This window comes from Patella vulgata, chromosome 5 (assembly GCF_932274485.2).
Source record: "Patella vulgata chromosome 5, xgPatVulg1.2, whole genome shotgun sequence".
In the NCBI taxonomy this organism is placed as follows: Eukaryota; Metazoa; Mollusca; class Gastropoda; family Patellidae; genus Patella; species Patella vulgata.
This window is the reverse complement of record NC_065883.2, coordinates 58,378,937-58,396,001: the sequence shown is the minus strand read 5'-3', so window position 1 is coordinate 58,396,001 and position 17,065 is coordinate 58,378,937. Positions and strand designations below refer to the sequence as shown.

Sequence of the window (17,065 nt, the reverse complement as noted above, 5' to 3'; positions counted from 1 at the left end):
GTTTACAGACTTTCTTGTGTGAAAGAGAGAGAAATGGGGTTTAACGTCCAGTCAACACAAACTAGGTCATTTCGGGACTAACATTGTTCAATTTTATTTCATTAATTCGTTTGGGCGTATTTGTCTTTAGGAATGGGAGGAAACCGGGGGACCCGGAGAAAACCCATATGGTTGGACAGGCGACCCTACTCCTTGTCACGTACAAGCGACACAAACTAGGTCATTTCGGGACTAACATTGTTCAATTTTATTTCATTAATTCGCTAGGGTGTATTGGTCTTTAGAAGTGGGAGGAAACCGGTGAAAACCCATAAGGTTGGGCAGGCGACCCTACTCCTTGTCACGTACAGGCGGGGAATCGAAACCACGCCACTTGACTCAATGACATGCCTAATGATGCAACGCGCAAGCGTAAACCATTCGGCCACCCACTCCCCTTCTTCTGTGAAACAGTGAATTTGTGGACAGCGAACACACGACTAATTTATCATTTCATATTCTTTGAACGGTATTTAATAAGTGGAACATTATCAAATAAAACACTATTAATTGATAACAATTACTGTGGTTTATTACACTGCGACGTTTCAATAGTCAACCAGATTTCACACAACTTGTAAAATCTTGTTGAAACGTGGCAGTGTAATAAATTACCACAGTACTTGTTATCAATTAATACTGCTTTATTTGATAATGATCTATCTTTTGGTGATTTTTTTTCGTTGCCAATATGCCAGAACACTTCCATTCAAAGCTAACATATCTACCAAACAGCTCGATCGCAGTCAGCCCTTACAATAATAATTATTCCTTTGTGATAAGAGAAATCCCCGATAAATAATTATTGGTGAGAGCTGGGACAAATTAAAGAATGAACCCCAAGACGTGGGTTCAAGTAGTGGATGCATGTGCTCAATTAAAACCCCACGTTATATCTGATGAAATCTCATAAGTCGCTAAGAATCTTATTTTTTTTTTTACACTCCCAGCCATTTCGTCGTACGACGACCTGCATTTGCCCTTTGGGTCTTTTAACCGAAGGGCTAACACAGAACAGAATGTTAATTAAATCTGGAACGAAAGAATGTTTCACAATACCAATTACACGGAGTATCAGTCTTTCATCCCTAAAGAATAATTGGTGGCGGCCGGAAACTGGGCGCGCTCATTAAAATCCACTGATAAATAAATTAAGGAAGGCAAGCCGTAAATCATGCTGCCGTTAATCAATGAAGAATTATCCCGGAATGAAAACTCCAGTTAGTGTAATCTGAACTTGTAAGCCCCACGATTTATCGTTGACAAGATCAAATAAAAAATTGACTGTCACGTGTTCCCTTGTATATACTGGTTTATGGAGACGGGATAGAGTGAAATTGTTGCAGGTATAAATATTGTTTAGCCGTTTTGCTCAATCCGAATTAACAGTCGGGGCTGTTGCTAATAACTGGCGTTAAGCTTATGATCAAGATTCCTGATGGTAAACGGTCAGAGGTAAAGGGACGTAACTCCAAATTTAATGTCAAATTGCAGCTGTTTAAACTTGTAATTTTGAATACATGTAATGATAATGTATTTATGGCATTACTTAATCCCAACACATCTTGAATTTGGTCTTGTACAGCTTTGTTCCAGATTTCGCAACTTTTTTTTCTTCTAGGTTTTGAATTCTTCATAATATTAAAAAGAAAGGAAATAAATCCAAATATATATTTACTGGTAATCATTCTGACTCAATATGTTTTATTGAGTCCAAATCTCAATCTTAATACAATTCTGTTCGACAGAACAGGGTATATTAGCACAAAATAAATAATTTTATATACACTGTACATATTTATGTACCAATCATTCTTAACGAAAAAAGAAAGTTTTATACATGTATACATAAAATGAAAGAAAAGCAAACAAAGAAACAAACATCCACACCCTCCAAACAAACATTAAATAATATCATCTTATACTTGGCACCATTTGTAAATCAAAATTCCTGTTAATATAGTTGAATATTTCTGTAGCTCTGATAGCTGATAACTTTCCTCTTATTTCTATCACTTTAGAAGAACTGTAAAATATACATTATGCTTTAGTCTTAGTAGAATTCATATTATAAAAGAATGGATTTTACAAAAGGCTATCTCAAAATCTTTTTTCAGCAGAAATATATGGCAGGGAATAATGATTCTGGCAACCTAACCATCTTTAGACATCTTTTTAAAAAAAATCTGTGTTCAACACTGGTCTATAAAATTTTCCACAGCAATCCATATTTTTCACGCTGCATTTTATTTTACATAGCACTATCCTACTGCTGTTCAATCAATGTGATATGATTGGGACATAAACTTCCATGACACGTTTACAGACTGTTATGCTTTAAGAAATATAAAATAAAGAAACAAAAAAATATGAGGCCTAAGAATAGTAATTTTAAGTGAAGTTGGATAAACAAGGAGTTAATATCCAGCTGGAAAGCTGTCACTCACAGATTCTGTGTTTAATTCTTCAATATATGTGGTTATGAGAAACTATGTACTACATGTATACTATATAATCTATACTATTCAAAAAAAGTAGGGGATATTTGATTTTTAAGTGTTATTAAAGTCACCTGATGAAACTGACGAAGAAACAAATGACAAAATGAAATGAAGTTCACATTCATCGATTTATTCCAAATGATCGTTAGACTAAGTAAGGCACAGACTGACCATTATAAGGGTAAAATGATACCCGGGGTCAAACAGCAAAGTTACCACAGCATCACAACCAAGTCAGTAACGGGTAAATCCTCCTCTGTTTGCCAAACAAGCATTGATCCGACGTGGCATACTCCTAATGAGACGTCTAAGGTCATTTTGGTCCAGATTGTCCCATTCCTGTTGCAACGCAGCAGCAAGTTCTTGGACATTGGCAGGACGTTGTTGACGTTGACGTAACCTCTGTCCAAGCATGTCCCAGACATGCTCGATGGGGGAGAGGTCGGGACTCAGTGCTGGCCAAGGTAATGTGGTGATGTTCTGTTGTTGGAGGTAACCTGTAACGATTCTGGCCCTGTGACATCTTGCGTTGTCATCCTGGAAGATGAAACGGCGGCCATGACGTCGTGCGAACGGCACAACATGGACTGCCAAGATGTTGTCCCAGTAGTACTGGCCTGTAACACGCCCTGCAACAACATGTAAAGCCGTTCTTCCAGCAATAGTGATGCCTCCCCACACCATAACAGAACCACCCCCAAATCGATCATGTCTGATGACGTTAACGTCTTGGAAGCGCTCGTTTCGACGACGCCACACCCTCCTACGTCTGTCCAAAAAATCAACAGTGAACCTTGACTCATCTGAAAACATCACATTGCTCCAGCGTCGATTATCCCAGTGTTGACGATCCCTACACCAACGACGTCTTGCCCGAATGTGATGATCTCTCAAACAAGGGATCACGCGAGGACGTCGGGCGCGAAGGTGACCCCTATGCAGTCGATTCCGAATCGTCTGGCCACTCACTCTCACACCAGTGTCTGTTTGAAGACGAGCGCTGATCTGATTTGCTGTGATGACACGATTTCTCAAGGCCAAGGTACGGATAAATCGATCCTGGGCTTGAGTTGTCGCCCTTGGTCGACCTGAGCGTGGTCTGTCCTGTACAGATTGTGTATCACGGTATCTGGACCATAGCCTGCTTATGACAGACTGAGAAACATTCATTGTCCGCGCCACAACCGCCTGTGTTGTGCCGATCTGTAGCATGCCAAGGGCACGTAACCTTTCATTTTGGGTAAGCCGACGCATATCAAAATTTGTTTTCTGGTCACTAAAACAATTAAACTGATGTTTCCACCCTGGAATTCAATGCCACAATGACTGTAACATTCAAAGTCAGAGTCGTGCAAATCTTGGGTTGGACCCCCATGATGATCCCAAGCATCACCTGCATTCCATGCGGTAGCTATTGGTGCGTTTGGGCGTCACATGTAACTGGAAATGTTTCTTCTGTTAGGTTCTATAGTGACTTTTTTCGTAGTCATTTGCATATTTTAGTATTATGCCCCCAAAATCAAATATCCCCTACTTTTTTTGAATAGTATATAAACACTTTTACCTGTTTAAGAACTGTGATACGGTCTTAAAGTTATGAATGAAGTTAACAGCTTGAATATATGTCAGTTTAGGAATAGATAAGTAAAACTTCAGCATCTGGTGAAACAAATAATAAACATACTTAGTAAAATGATCATGGAGAACAATTATCCCAGTTCATCAAATGCCTCCTGAAAACTAGAAATTTGTTTCCCTAGGCCTAATAAACAGAAAAAATACAACCATTCACCATATTAATAAAATAAGCAGAGTATTCTATACTGTGCTATTTGAAAACATGTTCAAATCAAATACACTATATGCAGTCCCAATTACAAAAAATATATCTTTTAATTAAAAAAGAAAGAATATTAAAATTTCTAACTCTAAAATGAATATAAGACATACACTCACAGCAGCTAAGTAGCCCGGGCAGTCAACAAGGGTTGTCACATATTTTTTCTTTTGTCGGTAATGAAACATTTACAATATACTAAAAAATCTGATTAAAATCACTAACTCGGTAAGTAATTATCAGAAATCAGTAGCATTTGTTTGATTTCTTGTGTTCTGCTTAAATCAATAGGCTTTTTTGTCTCATGATCTTAACACTGTGTATAAATTTAAAGTCAATCAGATATTAGATTTAGCCTCTATAGCGTCTACAAGATCTTTTAAAGTGATCAATGGCCATAACTCTGGCAGTAATTATCGGAAATTGTTGAAAATCAATAGCCGCCCTTGTCTCATGACCTTAAACACTGTTTATAAATTTAAAGTTAATTGGATATTATATATAGAGCATCCATAAGATATTTCAAGATATAGAAATGAAAGATACCAACATTTCATTTTGTTTTATACATTCAGTAATACGTAGATTTGCTTGGCTGCCTAAAGCAGGTTGATAATTCTTTTGACCAACCAAATAACCAGAATGAAATAATAACATCTAGTTTTAAATAGATTGAAATTTTACCTGTTGTTGGTTTGGTGTCAGATTTAAAGGAACTGATATAGATAATCCTTTTTTATGTTCTAATTGACATAATTCAACTAACACACCTACAGTCTCACCTGAAATATGTAAATAAAAAATACACACTGTATTATTCTTTTTATAATACACAACAATACTTAAAGTGGGGGGGGGGGGGGTGAGCGAGTGAGAGAGATAGAGAGAGAGAGAAAGAGAGAGAGAGAGAGAGAGAAATGGGGTTTAACGTCCACTCGACACAAACTAGGTCATTTTGGGACTAACATGTGGTTTAATTTTATTTCAATAATTCGCTTGCGTGTAGGGGTCTTTAGCAGTGGGAGGAAACCGGAGGACCAGGGGAAAACCCACGAGGTTGGACAGGCGACCCTACTCCTTGCCACGTACAACCGGGGTTTCGAAACCACGCTAGTTGACTCAATGACAGGCCTTATGATACAGCACGCAGGTGCTAACCATTCGGCCATCCAACCCCCCTAAGAGAGAGAGAGAGAGAGAGAGAGAGAGAGAGAAAGAGTAAATGGGGTTTAATGTCCAGTATGTGATTTCGGAGCTAACAAAGTTGCCCCAAGAAATAAGTAGTTGTTTCTCCATAGTCCTAAAAGGTATACCCAGAGACATGGAGTTTAACTGTCCACTGGGCACAAACTAGGTCATTCTAGGACTATCACATGGTTCAATTTTATTTCAATTATTTGATTGCACGTTGGGGTCTTTAGCAGTGGGAGGAGACCGGAAGAGACAGAGAAAACCCACGCCACTTGACTCAATGACAGACCTTCTGATCCATCCTGTATGCATTAACCTTTTGGCCACCCAACTTCAGACCATATCAAACAATGTGGAACCTTACCTTCGATGTCACTTCTATTTGAGAGAGGAGGTAAAAAAAATGGTATAAACCTTTTACAAACTAAGGTGGGTCGCACAAATTTGGTGTAACTGGAATTTTTGTCACAAAAATGAGGCAATTTCTACCTTTTGAACAGCAAGTACTAATTGGATGTTAATACCACACTGTTATACATTACGCATTTAATGAATAGTATCATAATATTGGGACACAAGTCTACACCAAACAAAAAACCTCAAAATAATCAAATAAAAGATTGATTAACCAATCGACGTTGATGTTTCTAGTGGGATACCCACAGTTCCATGCACTGCACGCCAAGAACTCGCTGCAACAGATAGGTTTCATTGGCTAATCCGTCACATCAACAAGAACATGGGTTATATAACAACTCTTCCAGATTCAAGTGTAGTAAAGACAAGTAAAACTAAATTTTGAACAAAAAAAAATGATACAAAATAGGATCTTTATTTTAATCAGATTGGTCCCATATTATTAAAGACAGCCTAAATGTTTTAATATCTATATGATGTATATTGTACTTACTCTGAGATTCAGTAAATAATAATCTTATATCACTGTGTGATAATGATGATATAGTTTGATCAACATATTTAGATCTATGTCTACAAAATAAAACAAACATGAAGATATTAATCTACTCAAATGTCATTATCTGTATATTTATAGGTAAATATGAATATAATATGTTCGAAAGTAACATACAGGGGCTGGCTGAAAAGTTTTAAGTCTGAAAAGGTGAGATCAATATGGTTAAAACAAACTTTTGCCACCAACAAGTACAATCATTGAACGAATCATAAGAACAGCAACTGTAGTGTTATTATTGTCACCTGAAATGGACAAAACTGACTATAGCACAGTCATCAAGTACCTGAAACTGAAAGGACTAACTCCAACACAGATACATGCTGACATGGTCTCGACTTTAGGGGATGGTAGTCCTTCCTTTAGCACAGTAAAGAAGTTGGCTGCAGAATTTACGAGTGACAGGGAGAACCTTTGATGATGACCCACACCACCTGGAAGGCTATTAACAGCCACCATTCAAGAAAACATTACCCTGGTGCATGACATGGTGATCGATGATTAACCACTCAACATACAAAGTATTGCCAGTGTTGTGGGCATCTTTCATGAGAGAGTTGAGTACATTAACACCAACAAGTTTCTGCAAGATTGGGGCCAAAGCTCTAGACTGACATCCCGTGACAATCTGTGCCGTTTTGAAGCCGATATTGGTAATGTTTTTACCAGATTTGTAACCATGAATGAGACTTGTTTCCAAAAATGAAAAAAAAATCCAAAACGAGTCAGTATTCATTTTCCTAATGATGATGTCATGTTAGCTGTGAACGACTTTTTTTTTAGGGTGGCTGAAGAAAATATTTTCCTGGCCAGCATTCAGGCCTTGCATGTCTTTAAACAAACAATTTCATTTGCAGATGTTGGTTTTCTTTTAGTGACAATATTGATGCTGAACTGTGGGAACTTATGAAAGTGATTTTATAAAAGAAAATCTGACCCTTTTTTAACATTTTTTTCTGTTCCAACTTTAATTTTATCTGTTTCAATAATTAAACAACATCTGTCATATAAATCACGCATCTTCTGTAATCTATCTACCAATTTACTGTGATTTGATCCATTACTAAATTCTGAAATCAAAAATTAAGACTTCAAGATATTGCAAGAGATTAACATGCTGTCTCTCAGTAACTGTAAGCCATGTGTTATGATGCACTTTGATCCAATATGTTATATTAAAGATAAATTGCAAGGCAACAGATATACACCCGCAACAGCTAATTCGTTCAACCAGTCCACAAGGTAAAATCATCAGATGTTATAATATCATGTTTGAAATTAAACAGGCTTATTTATTTCACTAAATTGAATAATGCACATAAATTTCATACAGATCAGATGATAACTTTTGTTATTAGAGGAATCGTAAGAATTTGCAAAGTGAAACAAGAGTCATGACTCTAGCAATAATTAACAAGAGTTTATGTCTATCAGTACCGGTAGTTGAATTAAACAAGTTTGAAATTGCAACATACAGGTGCATAAAAACGGATAACACAAATTGGGCAAACGCTAAATATTAGTTATTTACCTGACCAAACTTGTCTATCTACTGCTAGTCTTGTGGATATCATATAATCACAGAACTTTAATTGACGAACTTCAACATTAATATCATGTTTTAAACGCAGATTAGAAATAATATCCTGAAGTTAAATACATGTAAAATATTATTTTATTTCATTACAAAAAAAAACTGGGTAAATCAAGACTGCAGCAATTGTACAAATTTTTTTTCTATATTATTCTTTTCTACATTACATGTATGTTCTGTTGTAATTTGTCGCTAAATCCCCTCAACACATTCAATAATGGAGAACATTGGGGTTACATACCTGTGCACCACTAATTTCTCTTGAATCTACTATTATAGTTAATTTACTTGTTTTTATAGATGATTTCTATAAAATATAAATATCTAGAATTATATGTACATTCTTTACTTCTAATTATCACTCAAAACACAATTATGACTTACTGGTCATAAGATTAAAGATAATTATGTAAGAGCTAAACGAATGAAATTTTCAATATATTCATTTATCATTATTCTTAAACTATTATTGAGAGAGAGAGAGAGAGAGAGAGAGAGAGAGAGAGTGAGAGAGAGAGGGGGGGGGGTAACATCGACCCCACACAAACTAGGTCATTTTTGGACTAACATATGGTTCAATTTTATTTCAATAATTCGCTTGCGCGTAGAGGTCTTTAGCAGAGGGAGGAAACTGTAGAAAACCCACGAGATTGGATATCTGACCCTACTCCTTGTCCTTGTCATGTATAACCGGGGAATCGTAACAACCCCAGTTGACTCAATGACAGACGTTATGATACAAAGTGCGCACATGCTAACCATTTGCCCCCCCCCACCCATTATAGCAAGAAAGGTCAGCTCTTTATCTAAATCTTACATAATACATCATTAAGCTAAGAAATTAAATAGTCAGTCAATTTACAGATCTTTCACTTAATAGTTTTTCTGTGTACATAAACTAAGCAAGCTTAAACATAAAATCAGTCATTTTGTAAAAAACGGAATAACTGATCAAATTTTGATGCAAGTGTTATAAATTGGATCTCACCTCAGATAGAACCTCCTCCATAATATCTTTAGCAGTTGTATTATTTAAAGTGAAACAATTGGCTGAAACATTCACATCTGCTTCAACATCCATACATACTTTACTCTGTTCTAATAATTTGGCTTTAAAACCTTGTTGTTTTAACTTCTGCCTTTCTAATCTTTCTTGTTTAAGTTTGTCTTGTTCTGACACCAGATTAACATCAGATGCATTAGGTTCAGAGACAAAATTGCATTTTGAGACAGCATCAGACTCAATGGCAAGATTTTGTTTCTTTTTATTATCACTAGAGTCCTCTTTTATGAGAAAGCTTGGTTTATGACTAGCTGTGTTAGCTACGTTTGGAATGTCAAGAATATCGTCCTCAAATAAATCCAACTCTAAATCAAAATTTGGAAATTCCACATCATCTAATGTTGCAGAAACAGTACTCACAATATTTACTGGTGCTACAGAAATGTCAGTTTTGCTGACACTAGTTTTAACAGTAACATTTTTAGATTTACTTTTATCACAACTTTTATTCTCAATACAAATACTGGTTTTGCTTGATATGGAATCACAACTTGTATTTGCATGGGTGTGAAGTCTTCCATGTATTTCATCATCTTCACTACTAGATAAGAAAGCATTTTTAACATGTTTTGGATGATGCTGAGAAGTGTAAAATGATGATGTGTGTTGAGTTAACGGTATAACTGGTTTCATATCATCTTCACTTGATGATTGTGATAATTTACACAGTCTTTTCATTCCTTTCATATTATTTAAATTTTTCTTTTTTCTTTTATTTTTTCCTTTGGATTTTGTTTCCAAAATGTCTTCTTCACCTTCAGTACTCATATCTACAAAAAAATACATAATAAAAGGATATTAATCAAACTTTAAAAATATTAATTTTGCAACTGTCAGAGTGAGTTGATGATTAAAAGAAAAGCTAATTACCCAATTTATTTATCAAACAATTCTTGAACTAATGTTGGGGTTATTACTATTGACTAGCCAAAAATAACAGATTGAAAAACATATTCTAAATTAAAAATCTGATCTGTACGAAAATTGACAAATCTGAACCCCAAGTAACAAAATACTGTAAAATTTCAGTAACATGAATCAATTTTGTAAATTACTGGTATTGTTCATGTGAACTAGAACAACATCTTGTGCAGTGATGTTTTCTAATCTTGTTTTCGGTCAATTATAACATTACTAATACTAGATAATATCCCCAAATTTCTGTAAAATACAGGTAGTTCAGATGAATATTGTAAATGAGAAATCTATCAATCAATAACAATTTGTCACAAGAAAATTCACTTGATGCAGCTAGTTTTCTGTTGTAGTTTCGAAGGAAAAGAATTCAAGCTTAATAACAAAAATATGTACATTTATACCGCTGACAGTTCCATGCTAGTATGCATGCTCAAGGCGCTACACAGTCTAGGGCCATAATAGGCCGTAAATCGTGGAGATTTTAATTTAGTTTTGAACGTTTCTAGATTGGATGATAGTTTAATGTTCAGGGGTCACAAATTCCACAGAATTTGAGTTTCTATTTTGGAATTATAAGAAAGTGTTTTTGTTAAGAACAGAATACAAGTCCAGGAAAATATGATAATAAAAGATCTGCTGGATAGAAAGGCCTGTTTCCATGTAAACACTTAAACACAAGAGCTTAAAATCTATTCTTGATATAATAGTCCGGTGGCTGAAGGGGGGGAAATGCCAACCAAGCTGTGAATTTATGAGATCAAGTTTTTCTAGACCAGTTTTTTGCGTAGATTCCGAATCTGTGTGGTGATCAGGCATTTGAGGGGGCGTTTTCGAGATATAGGGGTCAAATGTCTACAATAGTGTGTGTGTGCGTGGGTGTGTGTGTGGGGGTGATGTCATTATGTTGACATAATATATTAATAAAACATAAATTTCTAGGACTGCCCATCTATAAATAAGTGTTTATGATGCCCCTGGACAACTGTTTTGATTTATGGGGAGGTGGGGGGGGCAGCAGGTGTGCGTGTAGAGGGGTGGGGGGGATAAAATTGGCGGGGAAATGAGTTCACGTTGATTTAAATGATGATTTTCTAAAAGATTGATGAAACATCTCTAAATATGTGTATAAGATTCCTATTGTATGGGGGTGGACGCCGGGGTGAGTGCCCTTTGGATATGCTTCAGCAACCAGTTCACATTGTAAATCTTTATTCCAGCCATGCAGCAAAAGACCACGTATACGGCAAGGTTGTAATAAAGAAAAGTCTGTTATTTTTTCACCCAGAAAATCTTTTTTCTAGCGTCATCTACTGATGTAAGTCGTCTTTCGCGATATGTTCTACCTTTGCCTGCTCATTATCGATCAAAATTTGTATATTTGGATCATCGTTTGCGAAGAGAATGATTGGGAAGTCTATTTCATCCGAGCAAGAACGCAAAAAACAATTTGTTTCAGCACCTGCATTAATTTACAATGCGAAGAGGAGTAGGTAAAAGAGAGAGAGAGAAATGGGGTTTAACGTCCACTCGACACAAACTAGGTCATTTCGGGACTAACATATGGTTTAATTTTATTTCAATAATTCGCTTGCGCATACGGTTCTTTAGCAGTGGGAGGAAACCGAAAGACCTGGAGAAAACCCACGAGGTTGGACAGGCGACTCTACTCCTTGTCACGTACAACCGGGGATTCGAAACCATGCCAGTTGACTCAATGACAGGCTTTATGATACAGCACGCACGTGCTAACCACTCAGCCACCCAACCTCCCGAGGAGTAGGTAAGATATTTTGCGTAGATTCCGAATCTGTGTGGTGATCAGGCATTTGAGGGGGCGTTTTCGAGATATAGGGGTCAAATGTCTACAATAGTGTGTGTGTGCGTGGGTGTGTGTGTGGGGGTGATGTCATTATGTTGACATAATATATTAATAAAACATAAATTTCTAGGACTGCCCATATATAAATAAGTGTTTATGATGCCCCTGGACAACTGGTTTGATTTATGGGGAGGTGGGGGGGGGGGGCAGCAGGTGTGCGTGTAGAGGGGTGGGGGGGATAAAATTGGCGGGGAAAAGAGTTCACGTTGATTTAAATGATGATTTTCTAAAAGATTGATGAAACATCTCTAAATATGTGTATAAGATTCCTATTGTATGGGGGTGGACGCCGGGGTGAGTGCCCTTTGGATATGCTTCAGCAACCAGTTCACATTGTAAATCTTTATTCCAGCCATGCAGCAAAAGACCACGTATACGGCAAGGTTGTAATAAAGAAAAGTCTGTTATTTTTTCACCCAGAAAATCTTTTTTCTAGCGTCATCTACTGATGTAAGTCGTCTTTCGCTATATGTTCTACCTTTGCCCGTCTCATTATCGATCAAAATTTGTATATTTGGATCATCGTTTGCGAAGAGAATGATTGGGAAGTCTATTTCGTCCGAGCAAGAACGCAAAAAACAATTTGTTTCAGCACCTGCATTAATTTACAATGCGAAGAGGAGTAGGTAAAAGAGAGAGAGAGAAATGGGGTTTAACGTCCACTCGACACAAACTAGGTCATTTCGGGACTAACATATGGTTTAATTTTATTTCAATAATTCGCTTGCGCATACGGTTCTTTAGCAGTGGGAGGAAACCGAAAGACCTGGAGAAAACCCACGAGGTTGGACAGGCGACTCTACTCCTTGTCACGTACAACCAGGGATTCGAAACCATGCCAGTTGACTCAATGACAGGCTTTATGATACAGCACGCACGTGCTAACCACTCAGCCACCCAACCCCCCGAGGAGTAGGTAAGATATTTTGGTGTCCTCGTTGTTGGTTGTCAGTTTTAGGATATACTCAACACTTTCAATACTAATCTTGATATTTTTTAATCCGATCAAGATTAGTATTGAAAGTGTCGAGAATATCTCGGCCTACATGCTTTCAGTGGTGATGACTATCTGTCTTTCTTTTTCAAGATAATCCCAACTTTCTAACAATTTTTAAAGAACTAGGATAGACAAACGATGCTTCTGATGACGTAATTGCTGGTTTAGAAAAAAATGTTTGTACATGTACCTTGTACGGCGAAAACCGACTTACATCAGTAGATGACACTAGAAGAAAGATCTTCTGGAGAAATTTTAATTGTGATGAAAAATAACAAAACTTTCTTTATTACCATCTTGCCCGAGTAGTCTTTTGCTGCACATTAAACGCAATAATTATGTTGCAGCAATATGGAGACAGGTTGCTAAATTAATGATCGAACAAGATGACTTTGCGATACAAGGCTTGAATGAAGATTTACAATGTGAATGGGTAACTGAAGCATATCCAAAGGATATACACAGGCTGTTGATCAGCCATCAAGAAGATATCTATCCCGCACATATTATAAGAATAAACAAATATCTAAACATGTGTTTTTTTATGTACATTTCAAGATCTCTCGAAAAGAAAAGTACCATTATAATTCAATATTTTGAATGACAATATTGGCACTGAACGTAAACTCGAGAAAACACTTTTCAGGTTAATTTTGAACCAAGTGGTTTCTGTCCCCCAAAATACACTTACCCTCCCCCCCCCACCCATACAATGGTAATCGTATACACATATTTAGGGATGTGCAGTGGAATTAAAAAGTAATGTTTTTACCAAGCTCTAAGAAAATCATCAATGTGAACGCCAATTGTACCCCCCCCCTTCCATAAACGCACACCTGCTACCCCCACCCCACCTCTCCACAAATCAAAACAGCTGTCCAGGAGCATCATAAACCCTTATTTTAAGATGGGCAGTCCTAGAAATTTATGTTTTATTAATATATTATGTCATTATATAACATAATGCCCCCCCCCCTCACACACACACCTGCAATCCCCACCCCACCTCCCCACAAATCAAAATAGTTGTCCAGGGGCATCATAAACACTTATTTATATATAGGCAGTCTTAGAAATTTATGTTTTATTAATATATAACGTCAACATAATGACATCTCTCTTCCCCCCCCCCCATTGTAGACATTTGACCCCCTATATATCGAAAATGCCCCCTCAAACGCCTGATCACCACCCAGATTCGGAATCTACGCAAAAAACTGGTCTAGAAAAACTTGGTCTCATAAATTCACAGCTCGGGTGGCGATTCCTCCCCTTCAGCCACTGGACTATAATGGGTAGCCAATGAAGTTCTTTGAGTGATGGTGTGATATGCAAGTTCCTGGTTAAGTGACTGATGATTTGAGCTGCAGTATTTTGAACAGTTTGGAGTTTTGATACCAGTTTGTGGGATATACATGTACCAGATAACAGGCTATTGCAATAGTCAAGTCTTGATAAAACGAGCAAGTATGATATCTGCGTTCTTAGATATAAGATTATGAATGTTTCTGATAGACTGAAGGTGGAAAAAGCAGGTTTTACAGATATAATTAATTTGAAATTCCATAGAGATGAAATTTTTCTTTCTTATCATTTCTATTTAAGGTATCACTCACTGTCCCATCTCAGTTGTTTTCCTTCTTTGATATAATCAAAGTTGAAGTATCTTGGTGCCCTATATAGGCCCTACAGGCCTAGATATTCATACATAGGCCCTATATTTTTAATTATTCCAAGGGGCAAGTACCCCCCACCCCTCAGAAAACCTGAATATATAAAATAAAGGAATACATTTATTTAGGTCAAATTACTTTAACAGCTCATACTATGGAGCTTAGTGTAGTCACAAACCAATTAGAGTTAGCTCCCTTATAAAAGTCTCTGAAATTGATGTCTGCTAGCCTACTGTCATTAGCCTGTTTACTAGTGTCAAGAAGGGATGCTGGTTTTTGACTTAAAACATAAAATAGGGAAAGAAAGATTGGAATGGGGTTTTAGAATGAGTAAAATAGAATTCCTAGAAGACAAGCCAAGTCCAAGGTTGGTACTACATTTATCTAAATTCTAAATTTGACTCAATTGACACGATTGTTGTATCTTGAATGCAGTTATTTCAGACAAATAAGAAACAATGAAAAAATAAAGTAAACAGGTTACTCTCCCCCATTTGCACCTTACATACACCATAAACACTTTTTAGGCTGATTAAGTATTGAAAAGAAAAGGCTTCCCCAATATACCTACCGCCCCAAACCAACACAACACCAACCCCATCAATACGCCTTCAGTAGGCCTATTTGTGATAAATGCACTTAGTTTGTAATAACTGCTCAACAGGTAGCCATCCAATTTAAATTTAGAATGCAATCTATTACATAAGTAACCATGAATAATTTAGAAACACTTGATGGTGTGTGAAATCTGGGGGAAGATTCCACGTATATGTTCAGTGAGTCGCATCTTAGGGATTCTGGTCATCCAGTCATTTGGCAGGTGTATGATGTATGAGGTGATCTGTCCCCGCTATGGATGCTAGGTTACACCCGATCCTATGCATGTACGGCTTTCTAGATAGAAAGGGAGGCCATATGTGGTCAGCGCGAGTCTTCCTTGTATCTCTCTATCACAGTGGTAGATTGAGATATGTAGGGTCTCATATATCATCAAGCTTTAAAATTAGTTTCTTAACCTTCCATTCCTTTATTTTTGAATTCAAGAAATATTATTCCAGACATTTTAGGAGATAAGTGATAATATAAGTTCTATGTGCACAATGGAACATAAGACATGCTCACACATAAATTATAAATAATTATTGTACTATATATAGTGCCATTATAATTGTAGATTATTTTGTTGGATAAAAATCTGCCTACATTAAAAATTTTATGTCTATAAATAAATCAGTGTTTAGATATAACCGATTTTGAGTTCCACTGTCAACACAATAAGACAAAATTTATACTAAACAATCCACCTTTCACTTAATCTTTCAAAACAAAAACAAAAAGTGACACATCAGATCAACACAATTCAATACTTTATTTTTTTTTGACCCCTATCAAAGTTCCTTTGAATAGCCATATGAAAAAATAAAGAGCCGAAAGAAGATAGTTCCTTGTGAAAACTTCATTCTCTGTTCAGTTCTACACAGAGATGATATTGATAGTGAAGCCAGAGAATTTGTCCTATGGTTACACGTATATTGAATATGAACAAGACCATGTGCTTGTTAAATGGTAAGTAAAAAAAAAATGTATTCAAATTATAAATTTAGTGTCGCACTGGATTATATAGTAATTAACATGCTTTTCATGGTTGTGATTTTTCGTACAAGTCTGATATGAGCAAATATCAAAAGGATCCTGAGATCTTTGGGATATAAACATTTGTTTAAATTTCATCAAAATCGGATAAAAACTGTCATGTAAATTTTTAATAGTTTAAAGATTTGTTTATGCACCACAATCATCATGTGAAAGTACAACTTAAATCCGAAAGTATAAAATTTAAATTCAAATTTAGTATTACATGTACACTGTAATTGTAATATGAAAATAAATCATATACCAATAAATAGTAGTAACAAAACAATGAGGACAAAATATCTACCATTCTGAATATTTAAAAATAAAAGGCTCCAACTTTAATTTCAATCAATAGTCCCCAAATGTCTAAAAGAGATAAATCAACTTACAGGAGTCTTCATAATCATTATCTACACAAAAACTGTCTTCCATATATTCTGAATGTTCTTCTTCTCTAGGTACTTGTGAATATACATCATGATGTTTATATTTATACTGTAGTCTATATTTACCATGTATAGGTACCAACGGGCTTTGTACTGATTTTAAATACATAGCTTGAATATCCACTAAAATAAAACATGTAGCTAGAGTGACTCAGTGTATCTCAAAAGTTTTCACTATCAATAATTGGTTAATATTAATGAGTATGTAAGAAAGAGTATGAGGTCTAAAGTGCAGACATTATGTTTTAGTAATAGTTCATAATTTTCTCTTTGATGTAGTGAAGTAGAAATGAAATGAAATAGGGTTTAACATCCTACT

At 36.1% G+C, this 17,065-nt stretch overlaps 1 protein-coding gene across 1 annotated transcript in view; it reads right to left on the bottom strand.

The window, feature by feature from the left end:
- Nucleotides 1-1,708: 1,708 nt before the first annotated feature.
- Nucleotides 1,709-17,065, bottom strand: part of LOC126820732 (Fanconi anemia group M protein) — a 32,474-nt gene continuing 17,117 nt past the window's right edge. Inside the window, exons 20-28 of the mRNA XM_056101196.1 lie at nt 16,690-16,869; nt 9,124-9,968; nt 8,377-8,442; nt 8,073-8,187; nt 7,479-7,611; nt 6,479-6,558; nt 5,062-5,159; nt 4,105-4,199; nt 1,709-2,065 (exon numbers count right to left, since the gene is read on the bottom strand). Of these exons, the coding sequence (XP_055957171.1) occupies nt 1,954-2,065; nt 4,105-4,199; nt 5,062-5,159; nt 6,479-6,558; nt 7,479-7,611; nt 8,073-8,187; nt 8,377-8,442; nt 9,124-9,968; nt 16,690-16,869 (1,724 nt within the window). The 3' untranslated portion in view covers nt 1,709-1,953. The remainder of the gene's footprint in view (nt 2,066-4,104; nt 4,200-5,061; nt 5,160-6,478; nt 6,559-7,478; nt 7,612-8,072; nt 8,188-8,376; nt 8,443-9,123; nt 9,969-16,689; nt 16,870-17,065) is intronic.